The sequence below is a fragment of the Ornithodoros turicata genome, unplaced genomic scaffold (assembly GCF_037126465.1).
Source record: "Ornithodoros turicata isolate Travis unplaced genomic scaffold, ASM3712646v1 ctg00001296.1, whole genome shotgun sequence".
Classification (NCBI taxonomy): Eukaryota; Metazoa; Arthropoda; class Arachnida; order Ixodida; family Argasidae; genus Ornithodoros; species Ornithodoros turicata.
The window spans coordinates 1-20,831 of NW_026999540.1; the positions used below are offsets into that span (position 1 = coordinate 1).

At 46.1% G+C, this 20,831-nt stretch overlaps 1 protein-coding gene and 1 long non-coding RNA gene across 2 annotated transcripts; both read right to left on the reverse strand.

The window, feature by feature from the left end:
- Positions 1–2,342: 2,342 nt before the first annotated feature.
- Positions 2,343–4,535, reverse strand: LOC135376783 (uncharacterized protein K02A2.6-like; the record flags this gene model as incomplete). Its single annotated transcript, XM_064609262.1, has 4 exons — positions 4,064–4,535; positions 2,977–3,848; positions 2,697–2,930; positions 2,343–2,651 (listed from the first exon to the last, which is right to left on the reverse strand). Coding segments are annotated over exons 1-4 (1,887 nt in total), but the record flags the coding sequence as incomplete, so codon positions are not given.
- Positions 4,536–13,479: 8,944 nt separating this feature from the next.
- Positions 13,480–14,344, reverse strand: LOC135376784 (uncharacterized). Its single transcript, XR_010417845.1, has 4 exons — positions 14,317–14,344; positions 13,853–13,965; positions 13,700–13,785; positions 13,480–13,549 (listed from the first exon to the last, which is right to left on the reverse strand). It is a non-coding gene; the product is annotated as an uncharacterized LOC135376784 (long non-coding RNA).
- Between the last annotated feature and the right edge of the window lie 6,487 nt (positions 14,345–20,831).

Sequence of the window (20,831 nt, forward strand, 5' to 3'; positions counted from 1 at the left end):
GCGGCGTACTGCCCTTGATGTGCTGCGAAGCAACGAACCGCAACGGCGGTCACTCGCCTCAGTGAAATTCTGTCTGCTGCATCTCAAAGGACTGTAAATGCTGATGTACTGCAAATGCTGAGGTTAAATTCCTTGAACCTTCATGTAAAGAAACCAAGTGTGATCTCGTGCGGTCCTGACGGGAAAGTAGTTTCGACAAGGTTAGTACGTTTATTTTTCAGTCTCAAGTCTACGCACTGAAAACCATACAACTGCATCCGATCATTTCCGTAGCTGATGTGTAACACTCATGCTTTCTAATGCACCCCACAGAACCCTCCACTTCATAAGCCCAGTTATACCTTATGTAACCCTTTCATAATAATACTCCAAAACTTTCAAGTTATTTTGCCATATAATCACCAATTATTTAAAAATAATAATATAAAATAAAGTGCTCAGGACTTCCAAGCACCAGAACGAAATTAAAATGCCTGTATTAAGTGCCAGCAGAGTCTGTTACTGTATAGACTGAGACTTGCCAATCAAAGGCACGCACGGCACACTGAGTCTTGCCAATTTTTACAGGCACATGTGTCAAGCAAGTAGAAATATAAATTTAGCTTCTAGCACATCCAGTGGTCTACAAATTAGTCCATAGGGTGTGACCGCTTTGGTGTTAGGCATTAACCATGGGATTGACATTACTAGGGTTTTTTTCCAGGTGGAGCAAGAGTGCAACCCCCCAAACATCCCTTTTTCTAGAGACGGACATTGGGCGTTCAGAGGTTCCTATCATGGCATCTGAGAATAAATATTACAACTTATGACTAAAGAGTGCACCATTTTTACAAGCGATCTTTGCGTTCCAGGGGGGCCATGGCCCCCCTCTCGGTACGCCCATGACCATGGGGTACCACTTCCTTCCCGAATAGATTGTAGTTTGCTGACGTGATGGTAGCCAGAAAATACTAAACACAGCCAAACTAAATACTAAAAAAAGAAAATACAGCCAAACAACACGGAACGCCGCACAGAACGAGGGCTGACCACAAAACTTCCACAATTCAACACTGTGCAAGGATATCACACTTTTCACTATTCATCTCTCGCTTCCTTTGCTGCTTGCACCTTCCCTTCTCAATACTTCAGTTCCTATTGCAGTGTGTAAAGAAGTACTGGCAGCCGCAGGTTTTCATGCTGCCGCGGTGGCAACCAATAGGCGTGCGCGCATTCTCCTATGCGTAAACTACGTTACGGAAGTTCGCCCCTTGGCTGTATTGTCCAACCACCTGTAACTCCGTTCCTTTGCACACAATTCTTAAGGGGACAAGAGACAAAAGTGACCGTAACTAAGCAAATTTAGGAATTGCATTCGCAAAAACAATGGTCCTCAAGCTGAAATAAAAAAGAACAACAAAAAACAACCGCATGGCATAAAAGAATCTTCGCATAAGGTGCGCGGCGAAAGTAGCCGCATCTCATGGCGCTTCCGTAACCTCAGCGCTATCCATAGCGCTACAATCCAGAAAAGTGACTATTTATCCACCCACTCACAGTGCATGCGCAGATCTGCGGATTCTTTCCCCTCCGCAGACGCAATTGTAATGTCTGACGTGGACTGACAGCCATCGCTGTTGGTGAAATAGCGCGAAAGATTCGCGTTAATTCTGCAGTGTTTCTTGCCAAGGAAAGTCAGACAGAAACGGCTTGCTATTCCCTGTTTCGGAGGTACATATAACCTTGCCTTTCATCTTGTGTGTGGTTTTCATTGTATGATGTGGTTGCGGTTGTATGCGCGCGTGATGTTCTAATTTCTTAAGTAAGGGCCGAGACAGTCAGCGCCAAAGGCGATTGAATCCTAGTCCAATTCTTAAAGCTTACGTTCGACCCATTGCAGTCGCACAACTCGTTTTATGAATTGCGATGCTCCTTTGGTACTAACCGCGGAGACGCACCGAACCAGGGTGTGAAATCACGCCCCGCAGATTCTAGGGATCGACCAGTGGCATGGACTAGGGGTTAAGGTGTCCCGCTTGTTGGTGGTAGCCATGGTCGTACTGAAGACTGGGAGGTGGTGGGTTCGAGTCTGCTGCCTGAGATTTTCTCTGGTTTTCCGATGACTTTCCAAACGAATGTCGGAACAGTTCCCCCTGATATCGACCCAGGACGCACAGGAAACCCCTTTCCCCACTCCTTTCTGCTGTTCTCTATCCAACTGTCCATATCTGTAAGCCGCTCATGCCGCTCATACCCACATTTATTTCGCGGCGCTAGCACGGAATAAAATAAAATATTTCCTTTTGTCTTTCTTTTCAGCTTTTGTTTAAGATCGACTGGTGCAGCCTAGAACACAGCAATACCCATGCTGCGGCATTCAACACGTCCAAATGTGCACAAAACCAGAGTGAAGCTGCAGACTTGTCGTACTGGATGGTAGCCATGGTAGCGGTTGACCATTCCCAAATTGTATCTGTTTTGAGCAGTTCACGTAGCGGTGCCGACACCTGTGATGCATTGGGGATGAATCTTGACACGAAGTTGATCATGCCCAGGAAGGTACGAAGTTCCTTGACATTTGTTGGCTCAGTAACGGCGAGAATATCCTCGACTCGCCTTGGATCCACAGGAAGTCCTTCTGACGTGATCATTTGTCCCAAGTACCGTACTTGCTGTTGAAGGAAACAACATTTCCTTATGTTTAGTTTGAGGTTTACATCCCTGCATCGCTCCAGCAGCCTCATAAGGCGTTGATCATGCTCAGCCTTGGTCCCTCCCCAGACAAGGATATCGTCCATTACGACATCGACACCGTCGAGATCCTGTAGGACCCTGTGCATAGCTCGCTGGAAGACTTCAGGAGCTGTTGAAATCCCAAACGGCATCCTTAGGAAACGGTATCGCCCAAACGGTGTGCTCATAGTACAGATGTATGAGGAGTCCTTGTCGAGCTGAATTTGCCAAAAGCCAGACGATGCGTCAAGTGTCAAAAAGTACTTTGCCTTTACCAGACGCGGCGCGATATCTTCCGAGTGTGGCCATGGGGTAGTGTTCCCGAAGGAGCGTCTTGTTGAGATCTGCGGGATCAAGACAGATCCTGACCTTATCTTTCTTGACCACGACCACCGTGTTGCTCGCCCACTCGGCAGGTTCCGTCACCTTGGCGATTACTTCGTCGGCTTCCATGTGGTCGAGTTCGCGCTTGACTTTGTCTTTCAGTGCAACGGCAATCCGCCATGCTGGTTTTGCAGCTCCTTTTGCATGGGGTGTTAACTTCACGTGGTACTGTACCCTTTTTAGCTTTCCAAGGCCTTCAAAGACGTCGCGATAAGGTTGTGCTGGTCCGTATAAGTGATGTTCGTCGCTTGCTTTTGTAGCAACTGCCGAATGCAGTGTGCGCTGGACCAGACCTAGTTCTTCCGACGCTTTCCCACTCAGGGTAAGCAGTACCTCTTGTGGTACGACGAAGAACAGCACCTTTCTGCTTTGGCCGTTACATGATGCTTGCAGAGGAACCCTGCTTGCGGCCTTTTGCTTGAAGCCAAAGAAGGTGTTCAAGGTAACGTTGCATTTTGAAGTCTTCTTGTCAGTGACTTTACTCAACTGTCCAGCTGATATGACGGAACAGTTGGCACCAGTGTCTACTCTGCGGTTTAGCTTTACGTCCTCGATCGTAACCTCAGCAGACCAGAGATCGCTCGATGCGACGTTATTTACGGACAGCATTTGGAAGAAGTAAGTGTCTTCTTCACGTTCCACTTCAAGGACTTGTTTTGCCTTCGGCTTCCCTCTATATTTCTTTCGTTGTCCTTTGCTTCTGCACACACTGACGAAGTGGTTAAGTTTACCGCAACTCTTGCATTCTTTGCCTTGCGCCGGACATGCATCTTTATCGTGCATATATCCACACTTCGAACAAGTTCTTGTTCGCTTCGTGATCGCGTGAACGTCCTTCACTTCATCTTTTTCCTTCTGGATATCGTCAAACTGCTGCTTGCTGAGCTCTCTCATCCGACTTCTATATATATATATTCTATATATATGTATATATATTCTATATATATATATTCTATAACCTTCTCACATGACGGATTTTCCGAGATCAGCCTTTGCTGAAGTTTCTTGTCGCGAACTCCAAGGATTATGCGGCTTCGCAGCATGCGTTTTTCCAAGGTCTCGAACTCGCAGCTAGCAGCGAGTATCCGAAGCTCTGTCAGCCACTCGTCAAATCGCTCCCCTTCTTTCTGGTTTCGCGATCCGAACAGAAATTCCTGGTACGTTAAATTGAGCGTCGGTTTGCAGTGCTCTTCCAGTTTTTCGATAAGCTTGTCGACATCGTCACGGTCCGCTTCGGTTTCAAACTGTAGCGTATTGCATATCTTCCTTCCTTCTTCACCCAGTGTAACCAAGAAGGTCGCGGCCTGAACTTCCTTTGGCTGCGCCTTTAGATTTGTCGCTGTAGAGAAGAGTCTAAAATCGCCTTTCCACAACTTCCAAGCTTTCGAAAGATCGCCGGTAACATCGAGTGGCTTGGGTGGAGGCAGGATACTTGTCATCGTTGCTGCTACCAACGTTGAAGTCATCGGCGTAGTAGTCGTTTCCATTGCGAACTTCTGCCAGCTAGGGCTAATCCTTTCGCTTCGAACGCTGGCCACGTCATCGACGCAACACCGCTGCCACCATGTCACATGTATCTTTTACATATTTGTTATGTCACGTCCAACACGTGTGCAACTGAAAGAAATGCACTCGCACCATATTTCTTTATCCACAGATTATTGAATGAGAGTGAACAATCGACTATGTTTCTTTCCAGTGCTGGTAGCATACTTCGCCTGGTCTTTCGTAGCAAAACTGTCCAGGGTTTGAACGAAGCCTAAATAGCTGATCCTGTACCCGTGAACGCCAGTTTCAAAGAACACAAAAACTCACATGCAGTGACGAACAAAGCCTTCGCATACACACCGGTGTCTTTCCCTGTAAACACCATCCGACTTGGTGGTGACTGTGGAACTGCTTGCCGTAGTTCGCAACGCTTAGGTGGGCTACGTCACGCTATCGCAGGGAGGGGGGGACCATGCGTCCTGCCAACTTCACAGGGAACTGTGCCGGGATTTGTCTTAATGATGTGACATTCTCGTGAAACGGAAAGCAAGCCGGACACCACGACTTGGGCAGGTATGACTAGACATTGCCGAAAGTGAACCACTAAGTGTGTGGACAAGCACAAGTGCGGCCCGGTATTACTTTCGTCACACCAACCACAACGAATATTTAATTCGCCTGACCGGCCGTGTTATTCATTTCGTATGTGATAAGGACTGGGCGAGTTCTCATGGAGCATTCCACAAAGGGTTTTTAGCACGTAAATTGGTTCTGCACCCGCCCTACAATCTCTTTACGTCGTCGTCTGGAAGAGTATCAGGATGGAAAATGAAACACCTACGGAAGTTTGTCTCACGAATTGGCTGGTTTCACGTGTTTCTAAGCAAGGGAAACACATACGTGGTGGATGTATGGTCGATCAAGCCTATCACCCATTGTCGAAGTCCAATTTTCCGATCCACACTTATCTGAGGAACTCATAGGTACGTTTTATACCCGGAAGGTGCTTAGGTAGATCACCCAGATGTGAAGACATTCTTGAGCACCTTTCGGGTGAAGAACATCAAGTGGTCCATGATCAAGACCACTACAAAGTTCGATTCAGTATCTTATTACCACTACATATCATCACGATACGAGGCTACGGTCCTACGTGTGCACCGCAACATGTCGGTTTGGTACGCAAATGCGATTACTCTCGGGCGTTTCGACACCGGTGGGTTTTCGTTTTTCGTCAAGAGGCCGACCCGATGCCAAAAGAACTTGCCCTGGTGCTGCCGTTTGATTGGCATGTGTGGTCAGCGATATTCGGCTCGCTTCTCACGTGTGTACTTGTATCATACAGTCTTTGGAAAATACAACGTAGAAAAGAAAGGAGCTTTCAGACCACCGCTGGCGTTTTCATTGGAAGTATCCTACAGCAAAGCGTCCTAGACTCGACAGTGCATCTCAGATACGCTGCTTTCAGACAGATATTAGCTGGATGTATCCTGGCGCTTCTCTTTTTATGTATAGGATTTCAAGGCTGTGTGACCTCCTTATTGAGAAATATGCCCTTGGAGAAAGGTGTTGATGCATATTCCGACGAGCTTTTCCAAAAGAGTGGCTACAGACGGTGTGAGAGGCGGTACCCGAGACGGGGAGGGAGAGAGACGACACAACAAGAATTCTCGAACACAGCAAAAATTTTTATTTACCAGAGCTCTATATATTCAAAAACCTCCGGAGAGGAGGAAGAGGAAGGAGGGAAGGCTTGCTTACGCAGTTGCCACGTGTACTAATCTCACAGGTCTCCCTGAGCAACCTACGCAAAGTGTTCTTTTCTTTGCACAAAACTTGGGTCTCGGGGAAAACCGGCTTACAGCCTCTGCATTCACGGAGATGCTGCACGAGTTCGCTCGACACAAAGCTCCGTTCATTGTTGCGCGAGTGTTCCCGTAAACGGTCATTGAGGCAGCGTCCCGTTTGCCCTACATAGCAAAAGCCGCATTCAAGGGGGATAGAATAGACAACAGAGCGGTTACAGGGCACTAGCGGGTCACGGTGCTTGACATTGCATCCCTGAAAACAGAAGAAAATGGTGTTAACTTGCTTAGCTTCAAAGCATTTGAAAAAACGATCTTTATGCCGAAATCCTTGGCGACTGCATAAATGTTGTGCGACACAGAGTGATGGTACGGGATGACAGCAATTTGACCAGAGTGAGATTGGGGGACATCTGAAGAACAAGTGTTGTGATAAAATAGCTTTCGAAACAACATAAGAGCCCTAGCAGAAATGACATCATAACCATACCCAGCAGAACATAATCTGGAGCATTGGCGCAACAAACTGAAATTGACATGATGGAAGCAACTTTTTGTCACAGAAGCGTTCAACAATGATGATATAATACCGGATTTGACAATCTTAGAGTGTGAGCTAGAACGAGGCAGAAGAGGCTTGGCACCATCCTTACCGTAACACCAACAAATGTCTGACAGAGAAAAAATTGTTAAATCAAGAAACTTCAGCTTACTGTCTGAGGGGTACTCAACAGAGAATTTAAGCTCGGGGGCAAAGGAAGTAAGGGTGGTGACCAAACTCTCCGTTGAATAGACACTGGGATCAAAAAGAACAATGATGTCATCTACGTATCTTCGGACAAATAACACACCATCATCAAAACGGGAGATGAAAGACCGAATCGTGTTGTCGAGAACGTTCAAATAGATTTCAGCCAAAACCGGCGCTACCGATGACCCAATACATACACCTTCAGCCTGAATGAAAGACTGATTATCCCAACTGATGACGGTGGATGTTAAATAGGACCGAAGAATAGTCAAAAAATCAACAACAGGCATACCTGCAGAGTTCAAACAAAACTGCAAACATAATCAAGTTGTTGTCAATTACATCTGAAATACGCTTGAGAAGAAGTGGGATATTCATAGAGTAATAAAGATCCTTGATATCAAGGGAAAACATGCTGAGGCGCGTGCCATGGAATTGTCTAAGGGAATCAATCAATTCCATGGAGTTACGTAAAGACAGGGAACCGGGAAGTGGCAAAGTTTTGAGAACACGTTGGAGGAAATCGGATACACACCTCTGCCATGCGCCACGCTCGCTAACAACAACGCGGAGGGGCATGTCAGTTTTGTGATCCTTGAGCAGGAACTTGACAGCAAGAGAGTCGACACGGCAATTGTCAACACGTTTCAACAAGGACCATCACCGCATTGAAGGTTCGCTCTGAACTTCGCCACTCTCCTCCCACGGACGTACAGGCCAGACTCGATACGTTGGGTGACCAACTTTTCAACGGCTTTTACAATGGGTGAAGTGGCTATCTGCTGCGGCCCAACACTATACGGGTGGACAATTCCATCTAACTGCATGTACCCCATGCCACGCAACTGAGACTTCAACATCTCTGTCGGATCGATATGAGCAACCAGTGTAAAATAGGTGTCCTTGCCGTCGTTCTTCTCCTTTATGGTACAGTCTTCGTTGAAGCAATAGTTTTCCGCAATAATTGGACCAGTGAAAGGAGGCTTAGAATGAATCTACTTGCTCCTCTACAATACACCGTCTGTCGAAAGAAGTGACAGGGCGCTGACAAGCTGGTGCATGATGAGAGAGGCGGTACCCGGGACGGGGAGGGAGAGAGACGACACAACAAGAATTCTCGAACACAGCAAAAAATTTTATTTACCAGAGCTCTATATATTCAAAAACCTCCGGCAACATGTATATGTATGTAACCGATATGTATCGATGTCCTGGAAGCCGTATAGACGACCCAGAAAACGTTCGAGAGATACACAGGCAAACATGCGCGAGTAGAATGAGCCAAAAGACACAGGAACACTGACCGGGTCCTCAGCACCTATTTTCTCCCCCATCATAATGTGTTCCCGCTAATGTGTCACGTCTTCATATGTCGCTGTATCGAAAGGGTGAGGTTAAAAGCAGTGCAAAAACTCTCCGTAAGCGCTTCATATTTGCCTAGAGCGTGTGGTAGTTGAAACAAGCAGTTTCTGCGCGAAACCAATGATCGTAGTTAACCTGTGCAGTGTGTGTGGGAGCGGGGGGGGGGGGGGGGGGGGGTTAAAGTAACTCCGCCTGAAGCTCTTCCCACGGTATATCTTGTGCCTTTGCTTTCTTGGTGACGTTTGGTGACGCTTGATGACGCTTGGTGACGTTTCCAGTATTCCGTGGCCTCACAAGAGAGAAAAATAAACCTGTCACAAGAAAACTTATAGATAGATATAGAAGACATAGAATGTACGCGTTATCAGATAAAGGCATGCGTATCATCCGGACCATATACAGGTTGCACGCCTCCTGTAAACAATGCTTTCACGGCCACTCAAGACATCAGCAAAAGGCTAACAAACGTGCAAAGAGTGACGGGGGAGACGCCGAATTTTTCGGTAGATTCAACGGCCCAAGTAGGTTCCTACCTTCCCGTTCCCCGACGAGACCACGCCAATAAGACACGGACAGAGGTGTGAAATTTGCAATCAAATCTGAGTGTGCTATGAGGTTTGTGGTGTCATGTGCTTCATGGTTGCGGTGTTATGCCTTAATGCTAAGACTATGAGCAGCTAATCATGAAATCATGGTTTGTATGTATTTATTAGTGAACGTTTATACATCGAAAGAAAGCCCGAAAAACGTAAAATATCGCAATAGAGTCATACACGTTCTGATCTTAAGACTTACGAATCCAAAGACTGAAGAGGTAAGGTAGGTTACATATTTATAATATCACGTCCAACACGTGCGCAATTGAAAGAAATGCACTCGCACCATATTTCCTTATCGACTGATATTGAATGAGAGTGAACACAAATCACTGCTTGAACAGTGAACAACAACAGTGCTTGAAGTGAACAATAGAATGTTTCTTTCCAGTGCCGGTAGCATACTTCGTCTGGTCTTTCATAGTACAACTGTTCAGGGTTTGAACGAAGCCTAAATAGCTGTACCTGTACCCGTGAACGCCAGTTTCAAAGAACACAAAAACTCACATGCAGGACGAACAAAGCCTTCGCGTACACACCGGTGTATTTCTCTGTAAACACAATCCGACGTGGTGGTGACTGTGGAACTGCTTGCCGTAGTTGGCAACGCTTAGGTGGGCTACGTCACGACTATCGCAGGGAGGGGGGGGGGGGGGGGGGGGGGGGGGGACCATGCGTCCCGCCGACTTCAGAGGGAACTGTGCCGAGATTTGTCTTAATGATGTGGCAATCTCGTGAAACGGAAAGCAAGCCAGACAAATGACGCGACTTGGGCAGGAGTAGACATTACCGGAAGCAGGCTGGCCAGCGCCACAGCGGAATCAAAGTTATTCAGCTTGTTCGTTAAGCGAAAATAAATTAGAAAATTCATTTACACCGTGAGATACATACACAGAATACATCCTGGTGTCTTCTACGGACAATATTATGCGTAATGACATACCTTGTGTCTCAGTTAAATCCCCGGGCTAAATAATTCGTGAACGGTGTGCACCAATCCAAGAACTTTCTTTTTTACAAGTATCTGTCCCATACTGCCTACAAGCTGCGCACCGTGTGAATGAGTGGGAGGCGCTCATTATTCAAATAAAAATTCAAATGCGTTTCATGAAAAACCTTCAGTGAACACCTTTTCGATAAAATGTGCCACCCAAGCGGGTCATTTGTTGCAGTAATGAATTGGCTTCGGTTTACATATTTTTGTCGCTGCTGGTCGCCCTCAACGGCAAAGACGCTCCTTCCGCTCCTTATCCACCAATGAATTCCCTGTTCTTGAGCTTACTTCGCAACGGGTAGTGCTGAAGAAAACGTTTGGCCAGTGCTGTGCTAGTGGAAAAGCATGTGATATCAACGTCTGTGCGATAACTGTGGCTGCGTTCCAATACCCGGTTAATCGACTGCCTAGCGATCTAACCCAGTCTAACCGGAAGTGCCGCCATGTTAAGTCTCGTTCCAAATCTCGCCAAGTCCCGCTATTCAGTCGGTTACCGCCTAGTGCGCATCGATGCAGTCTAGTTATACGCCTCACCATCTGACAGCCGGGGTGGAGACGCGCGTTGACGGTACCAGCGTGCCCGCTGTTTCTGCTGGCTTTAAATGCAAAGGTTGCACATAGTGGTATGTTTTTTAAAACTGCGTTAGAGAGTTGCAACACATGTTAGTTGTGAAGGTGACAGTTTATGCACGATGTCCTACAAACTTAGCGCATTAGAGTCCTGCTGCACTTGCGCCGTACGCATATCTTGCGTGAGCAACGAGATGGCTCCACAGGCGCCCTCGGCTAGGCAAGCCTGTTCCAATAGTGACAAGCTAAATGGGTCTACTTAGCTGCCTAGTCAGGCGGCTTCGCGTGCGCGAGGTATTGGAACGCAGGCTGTGTTTTGTGCGTGCGAGTCATAACACAGAAAGGGCGCATATCAGGCAGACACGCGGGGTGGGAGTCTGGCGAAGCCTGTATGACGCTGTTACTTTTTCTTCTGCACTCCCCGTTGCGAAGTAAGCTCAAGAGACGTAATTCATTGGTGGATAAGGGAGTGGAAGAGCATGCTTTTGCGTTCCACCGCGACCAGCCGCGAAAAAAATATGTAAACCGAAACCAATTAATTAGGGCAACAATGACCCGCTTCGGTGGCAGATTTTTATCGAAAACGTGTCCACAGTCCCACGTGTCCACTGTCCCACGTGTCCACTGTCCCAAAATGGGCTGCACCATCTTTCTGCGCGACGGCGCCCTGCTTTAGAAGTTATGTTTTTCACAAAACCATTTCAATTTTTATTTCAATAATGAGCGCCTCCCACTCATTAACACGGTGCGCAGGTTGTAGATGGTATCCGGACAGATAATCTTGTAAAAAAAAAAGTTATGCAATTGGAGCACCCGTACGCGAATTATTAGCCCTGGGATTTAACTGAGGACACCCTGTATGTCTTTTGCGTGTAAATTTCACGTGGAGGAAGCTGGGTGTGTAATGGTGCGAGATTACGAGTGACAGGATGAGGAACGTACTACCGTTTATTTACAACTGATAGAAGCAGAATGGTAGAGAACTGACTATGACGGTGCCCTGAATCCGGACTGCCTGGGACATGTGCAACGGCTCCTTTACTTGTTCGTCCCGTAGGAGTCCTCTCCTCCATCTGTTGGGTCCGAGATGCCCCTATTTTGTGTGACACAGCTGTGAAGTGATGGAGATGAGGTTTGGGGATGACTGTTACGTACTGCTTGCTGCAGAGTTAATTTAAAACACAGTCTGGCACTGCGGCTCTTAGAAGAAATAAAGGGGAAAGAGCGTTTACACTGTGTTCAATCATGTTGCATGGGTGTCCGTCTTTACCCAGACGCTCTGAAGGCCTTATTCACACATGCGTTTCAAAAAGCGGCGCAGCCGAGGGGAGCCTGGTTACACATGCGCCGAGATGTACAAGATACCCAAAAAAGTATTCAAAATACGATAACAAATAACTTTTGTAATAATAACAATATAATATCAATAATATATACTAACTTTAACAAATAACAAATAAAACTCTTTTGGTGTCTGCAGCAGCAGCAGTGTTGGTTCTTGCAGGATCCGCCCTACTTGTCTCACCAAAGCTATCTGTCTTTACAGGTGGTTATCTGGAGACTACGCTAGCACATGTGAACTTCCATTCAACGCCAGATCGATCGTGTGGTTGCGTCTGAACGCCTGAACAAAACGCGTGTGAACTTCATATCGACCCCCCACGGATCTTCTTATCAGCCCACCTTCGTGCAAGTGACTATCGTCAGGGGATATTCCAGTTTCCGTGCTTCGTGCATAAAACGCGTCCTTCTTCTGGTGCCTCACTCTTTTGGTGTCTGCAGCAGCAGAGTGTTGGTCCTTGCAGGATCCGCCCTACTTGTCTCACCAAAGCTATCTCCCTTGCAAAAAATTTTTTGGACATGCTTTAGAATTCCAATTGAAAAAAGTCAAAAGAGGCAATTGAAATTCAATAGAATTGCTTTTGAATTTATTTGGAAAAACGTTTGGAACTTCTTTTGACTTCATTTGGTTATTTGGGACAGACTTCCTTTTGACTTTTGTCAAAAGAATCTCTTTTGAACTTTTGCAATTGCCATTCAATTGACACTTTTATGACTTCAATTGGTCTTTCTTTTGACACCTATTTGCCATTAATTTGATTTTCTTTTGACATAATGCCCAAATTTACCTCGTTGGCTCCCCAAATAGCACCCAGTACCCCTGGTATTCACGACAAATAAGCCATCTGTTACTGATAATACACATAATTTATTACGGGTGATTATTTCATTTTCGAAAGCATGGACACAACGCTCTCCTTGATCTCTCGCAGACTTGTTGTTTTCTTGCATCTGTATGGTGCAAAAGAAGTGCAGATTACCATCTTGGTCTACTTCTGGCAGTCCAGCTCCAACTCTTAGAACATGATTGTTGCTGCCAATGGCATTGCAAAAGTGTGCCACATGAATGTGATGGTTCCAGCAAGCCAAATCACGAGGTTGACACTGCAGGAGTAAAATTAACTGATTAAGAAGTAACCAGCTACTTCATGTAGACAAAGCCAGAGTTTGGCTAAATCAAAAGCCAATGGACCTGCAGTAATGAAGACAGAAAGAGGTCCTTACCCAGAACTGCTTCACGCCGTGTCTCATCCACTGCAGGTTTCAGAGCAGCACCTTAGTGGGCGTTGCATGGTATCCCATATGAAGTTCGCCCAATCATCTCCTCAGGAGAAAATACTGCCTAAATGAGGGCACGGGCCAGCCTGCAAATTAAAGAGCGTGTTAAAAAATGGAACAATGAAGCTTGCAAAAGAGAAAAATGGGCGAATTGGGCAAGAGAGATAGCTATGCTTATGCAGTCGTACCTTGTCCTATCCCCTTTGCTGCTTCTCTCTATTCTGTGCAAAACACCAGCGTCCACGCAAACACCTAAGCCGATGTCCAGCTGCATAGAAAAGAGGTATTACACGTATTGTCCTGCAAACTGTTAACTTCAAATGATATATCTTCCAAGCACACTCTTACGGCTCATCCGCACTAACCAAACACAAATAAAATATCAAAATCTGAGTTCCACAGGTGAGACAAACATTACCATTGGAGCTGCTGTAACAGCAGCAGCGTTCTGGCTGGAGGCAGTCCGGATTAGATTTTCCATTTGATCCACCATGTTGGTCATGACTGAAAATAATTACCTGCTACATGTTTGTCACAACATATGTAAAAAAATATATATATATCAGCTTACCACACTTCTCTTTGGCTTTGCGAAGCTTCTTTGTCAGGCGGGCATTTGCATGCTCAAGCTCCTCTATTTTCCGGTTGTGCTCTGCACAATGTGTACAGTGTGCACCCTGAGGCCTAGTGGAATATCAAGTAGTTAGGCTTGTGGCAGCAGCAAATCAATGAAGAAGCAATCAAACATGAGAAATTGATGTTCTGAGTCTGGTTCTACAACAGGACCAATAATGCAGAACCGATTAATGTCTTTTTACTATAGGTAACCGTAGGTAAGTCTAAATTGGTAGCGCTAAATGACACGCCATTCCACGTCTGCGGTTGATTTAGACAGCGTAAGAAATACTGGGCAGAAACAGGGAGACTGCAATTGCCATACGCCCTTCGAGGCGTACGTGTAATTGGTTGCGGAAACGTGTGGCCTCTCGCGCTTTGGAAAACCAAAGCATATTTCCCTGTACACGCTGGACTTACCCGCAGCAACGAAGAAGGCTTCAGAGGGGTCTGCATTCTTGCTGCACCGTATGAGGAATGTCTTCCGATTAGCGATGTCCACGTTTGCCGGGACGGCCGGGCCATACGAAATACTTAAACCTTAAACCTAATTCGATATCTTGCAGGTTGTCGACGGGATAAACGTCCAGCATATTCACGCCTGGCCACTTCACCAAAATGTGCATGTTGCACGTAGTTACGCATATAGAAAATTGTGTGAATGAAACGTGTGAAGTACAGGACACCACACAACATGAACACTCAATTCAAAACCACGTGCGGCGACCAAAGCAAACAATACCCTACACTTCGCTTGCGGCTTGGATTGGCTTCGATAGCACTAGCAGTTTGCCTCGACTAAAGGAGAGGAACGGCGCAACCTGAACCTGTAACTATAAATATGCAAACAACGCCGAATAAAATTGCACACTCCAGTTCTGTTGTTTAATCATATTATTAATAATACACATGCCTAAACAGCGGATAATAACACAGTGAATAGATTCAAACAAAGAAGACACTTCGATATTTCGGGCAACTTGCGGTGTCGGGTTGGGCAGCGGGCAGCTAATGAAATGTTTTGTTAATTTTTGATTTGTGCAACATTTGTTGAATGCTGCGTAGCGTAGCCGTGCAGCGCAATAACGTTCGTCATGATGATACACTCTAAAGGCGTGTTCCCAAGCGCGTGATTTGCGAGAGCGACAATTTTTCCATGTCTCGGCTTTCGTTCAACGATTCATATGCGAGAGGAACCTGAAGCGATGTTGACAACCAAACCGTACGGTTGTGAGAAACCTGTTGTTGCTTCTTCCTGCGCGGAACAGAAAAAAAATAGTCGCTGTCGCGACGCCCCGCAAATCGCGTGCTTGGGAACGCGCCTATAGAGTGTATCATCATGACGAACATTTCGACGATATGTATCTATCTTCATGTTGGAACGGCATCAGTAGTGATACCTAGCTTATGTTCGGTCAGGTTTCGGTGCACAATTCATGCCGGGGTATCTTCATGTTGGAACGGCATCAGTAGTGATACCTAGCTTATGTTCGGTCAGCTTTCGGTGCACAATTCATGCCGGGGTATCTTCATGTTGGAACGGCATCAGTAGTGAGGCATAGCTTATGTTCGGTCAGGTTTTGGTGCACAATTCATGCCGGGGTATCTTCATGTTGGAACGGCATCAGTAGTGATACCTAGCTTATGTTCGGTCAGCTTTCGGTGCACAATTCATGCCGGGGTATCTTCATGTTGGAACGGCATCAGTAGTGAGGCATAGCTTATGTTCGGTCAGGTTTTGGTGCACAATTCATGCCGGGGTATCTTCATGTTGGAACGGCATCAGTAGTGATACCTAGCTTATGTTCGGTCAGGTTTCAGTGCACAATTCATGCCGGGGTATCTTCATGTTGGAACGGCATCAGTAGTGATACCTAGCTTATGTTCGGTCAGCTTTCGGTGCACAATTCATACCGGGGTATCTTCATGTTGGAACGGCATCAGTAGTGATACCTAGCTTATGTTCGGTCAGCTTTCGGTGCACAATTCATGCCGGGGTATCTTCATGTTGGAACAGCATCAGTAGTGATACCTAGCTTATGTTCGGTCAGCTTTCGGTGCACAATTCATACCGGGGTATCTTCATGTTGGAACGGCATCAGTAGTGATACCTAGCTTATGTTCGGTCAGGTTTCGGTGCACAATTCATGCCGGGGTATCTTCATGTTGGAACGGCATCAGTAGTGATACCTAGCTTATGTTCGGTCAGCTTTCGGTGCACAATTCATACCGGGGTATCTTCATGTTGGAACGGCATCAGTAGTGATACCTAGCTTATGTTCGGTCAGCTTTCGGTGCACAATTCATGCCGGGGTATCTTCATGTTGGAACGGCATCAGTAGTGATACCTAGCTTATGTTCGGTCAGCTTTCGGTGCACAATTCATGCCGGGGTATCTTCATGTTGGAACGGCATCAGTAGTGATACCTAGCTTATGTTCGGTCAGCTTTCGGTGCACAATTCATGCCGGGGTATCTTCATGTTGGAACGGCATCAGTAGTGATACCTAGCTTATGTTCGGTCAGCTTTCGGTGCACAATTCATGCCGGGGTATCTTCATGTTGGAACGGCATCAGTAGTGATACCTAGCTTATGTTCGGTCAGCTTTCGGTGCACAATTCATGCCGGGGTATCTTCATGTTGGAATGGCATCAGTAGTGATACCTAGCTTATGTTCGGTCAGCTTTCGGTGCACAATTCATGCCGGGGTATCTTCATGTTGGAACGGCATCAGTAGTGATACCTAGCTTATGTTCGGTCAGCTTTCGGTGCACAATTCATGCCGGGGTATCTTCATGTTGGAACGGCATCAGTAGTGATACCTAGCTTATGTTCGGTCAGCTTTCGATGCACAATTCATGCCGGGGTATCTTCATGTTGGAACGGCATCAGTAGTGATACCTAGCTTATGTTCGGTCAGGTTTCGGTGCACAATTCATGCCGGGGTATCTTCATGTTGGAACGGCATCAGTAGTGATACCTAGCTTATGTTCGGTCAGCTTTCGGTGCACAATTCATGCCGGGGTATCTTCATGTTGGAACAGCATCAGTAGTGATACCAACTTATGTTCGGTCAGGTTTTGGTGCACAATTCATGCCGGGGTATCTTCATGTTGGAACGGCATCAGTAGTGATACCTAGCTTATGTTCGGTCAGCTTTCGGTGCACAATTCATGCCGGGGTATCTTCATGTTGGAACGGCATCAGTAGTGAGGCATAGCTTATGTTCGGTCAGGTTTTGGTGCACAATTCATGCCGGGGTATCTTCATGTTGGAACGGCATCAGTAGTGAGACATAGCTTATGTTCGGTCAGGTTTCGGTGCACAATTCATGCTGGGGTATCTTCAGGTTGGAACGGCTCTTATCCAGACCTGTAGCTTCTATTTGTTCAGGTTTCTGTGCATAAATCGTGTCAAATGGCACCGTTAGCTTGGAATGGCTTGCGTAATGAGGGTCAACTTCTCTTCAGTTGGATTTTTTCTGTATAATCCATGCCGAAAGGTGTCTTATGTTGGAATAGTTTACGTGGTGACGTTCATGCCGTATTGTGTTCTCATGTTGGAAAAGCTTGTGTAGTGACGGCTATCTCACATTCAGTCAAGTTTTTGTGTACAGCTCCTGCCTTTTATTTGTACGGTCTACTTCAAGGTAGAAGATTGTTACAGGAAACATTTTGGCTGTTCAAGGGAAGTTAAGCCAATGACATTATTGGGGGTTTCCAAAGTGGCTGAACAAACTTAAACTAAAGGAAATCTAAAACGTATCACTAAATTATCTTAGAACAAATCCAAAGGCACAGGCAAAATTACACCAAAGTAAGCCAAAGGTAGCCAACAACTTTTCTTTGGGCAGCAGGCCAAAGAAAGTCAAACAAACAAAACAAAAAACGCCAAAGATGGTCTGCAGATTTTATTTGGGCAACCGGCCAAAGAAAGTCAAACCAAAAAAACAGCCAAAGGTGGTCTATAGATTTTGTTTGGGCAGCCGGCCAAAGGAAGTCAAACCAAAAAACAGCCAAAGGTGGTCTATAGATTTTGTTTGGGCAGCCGGCCAAAGGAAGTCAAACCAAAAAACAGCCAAAGGTGGTCTATAGATTTTATTTGGGCAACCGGCCAAAGAAAGTCAAACCAAAAAACAGCCAAAGGTGGTCTATAGATTTTGTTTGGGCAGCCGGCCAAAGGAAGTCAAACCAAAAAACAGCCAAAGGTAGTCTATAGATTTTGTTTGGGCAACCGGCCAAAGAAAGTCAAACAAAAGAAAAGCAAAAGGTGGTCTATAGATTTTGTTTGGGCCTTGGTCCAAAGAAAGTCAAAGTCAAAAGAAATACCAAACAACCCAAAGGATGTCCAAACAAAGTCAATTGACAGGCAAAGTCCATTTCCATAAGGGCTGTCTTGACAGGTGAGCAGAATTATATTTCTTTTATCGCTTGCATGAACTCTGCTGCTGCTGACCCGAGACCTGTTCTGCTGTGGGTTTTTCTATTGTGTGTTACATTGCAATGTGTGCGAAAGTTGTTGACAAATGCTCATCCCAGCTGAGACCGCATTGTTTACAACACTGGGTATTTTCGTGATAACTTTTGTTTGTTTGGTTATTGGGAAAAAATGACGAATAAACGTCCAACTGTGGTGAGGCGCGCGACAGCACATTCGACTTCGCCACTCAGTCACCCAGACAACACATATAATCCCAGGGATGTCCCATTTTGATCCCAATGTCCACGTCCCGTGCAGGACTAGTTCGGGGTTCCCGAAGTCGTCCGTCACGCGATGTGCTACGGCCAATATCCTGGAGATATCGCCGGGATAACGGCGCCACGGCGATCGCGTGAGCGGAGGGCGGTGCATAGCGGCCATGAGGAACGGTCTCAGCCGTTGCAATGTAACAAATTTTTCACCAGCCGTTGCATTCGCTGCGCGGAATTTTTATTTTGCAGATGCAATTATAATTTTATATCTCGTATTCCTGGTGTGATATTCAAACACATTCAACTTTTCGACCTTTTTCGGAATGAAAATTACGAGACTGTGGATGCGGCTGGATAGGCTTTGTTTGTTGTGCCGTTGGACGCGGGAACAGGAAAAACGTGTGAACAACGCAAGCAAAATAAATCTAGTCTCGAAGATGGACAACCCAGGCAAGTTTTCCTTTTAAGATACAATAGAACAGTGAGAGAGACGGATAGAATGCCGAAGTGGGCAAAGAGTTCTGTTTACAGGCGCGTCAAGCGCGAGGTAAAAACAGCGCTGGTGGACGCGCTTACCGAAACCAACCCCGGTTCAAGTGTTTCAAGTCTACTGCCACAAAGTATTCCTGGAGGCGCCGAAAACGTAGTTTTTCATCCGCAGCATGTTGAAATAGCCAATAACACAGAAGATCACCGAAATCTCTCAGGGGAAAGTTCCACGCAGTTCGACGGTTCACCTTGGTTAGAGAGCGGTGCTGAAAGTTTATCTGTGATTGATTCAGGAGAAGGATGTGACGCAGATGACAGGAGTTGCGACTTCGTGTATGCCCACGACGATAGGGAACTTTGTTCCCGTCCAATTGATGAAACTGAAAGTTCGGCATCCGTTTGTGCAGGTCCTGACGCCGGTAACACGAATGACTTTTGCACCAGACTTAGAATTTGGAGTGTAGAGACAGGTGTAACACACAGCCAGCTAACTGGCTTGTTGCATATTTTGCACACACATCCATGTTTCTCCAACCTCCCAAGATCAGCGAGAACACTGCTAAAAACTCCTCGTGCTTCACCGGATTTTCAAGATATTCATCCTGGGAAGTATCACCATTTCGGACTTGCATCAGGACTGAGGTATGTGTTGAAGAATGCACTAAGCCTGCCAGATATCCTCCTACTGAATGTAAACATCGACGGCTTGCCCCTGACAAAGAGCACAACACAACAGTTTTGGCCAATCTTATGTGACGTTGTAAACTGCGAGAAAAGTGAGCCATTTCCTGTCGGTATTTACTTTGGGCATACGAAGCCATCCAATGCTAACGACTACCTGAAGCTTTTTGTTTCTGAAGTAAAGGAGTTGCTTCTTAATGGAGTTGAAATAGGAGGCTCACATGTTCCTATCAAAATAGAGGCATTCGTGTGCGACGCACCAGCAAGGGCTTTCATCTTGTCAGTGAAATCTCATTCCGGTTATTCTAGCTGTACAAGATGCACAACTAAGGGCTCTTACAGGAATGGGCATGTATGCTTTCCCGAAATGAATGCTCCCTTAAGGGATGATACAGGATTTAGAGCTGCAGCACAGGAACAGCATCATACTGGTTCTACGATTTTGAGGGAAATTGCCATTGATCTTGTGCACAAAGTGCCGCTCGAGTACATGCATCTTGTGTGTTTGGGCGTCATGCGGAAGCTGCTGCTTCTGTGGTGTAAAGCTACATCTGCATCCAGGATCAGCAGTGCAAAGCGTGAAGAGCTGTCACAAAAAAACATTGCCATGAGTCCACACATGCCATTAGATTTCAACAGGAGACCACGAAGCGTAGATGACCTCGACAGATGGAAGGCCACTGAGCTTAGAACCATGCTCGTCTACACGGGACCTGTTGTACTCCATCAGGTTCTTCCAAAGGATATGTATGCCAACTACTTGGTTTTACATGTTGCTATAACAATTCTTATAAGCCCAACACTTTGTGAAGTCTATTTGGAATATGCGGAACGTCTACTCCAGCACTTCGTTCAGGTGTTCATCTCAACATACGGCTCCCACCTTGCATCTTATAACATTCACGGACTCCTACACCTTGCTGGGGATGCTCGAATGCATGGACCTTTAGACCGCTGGTCTGCGTTCCCTTTCGAGAACTTCATGAAGACATTAAAAAGCATGAAAAAGAAACCTGAAAAAGCATTAGAGCAACTGGTAAATAGGATCACTGAACAAAGAAGTGTAGCAGAATT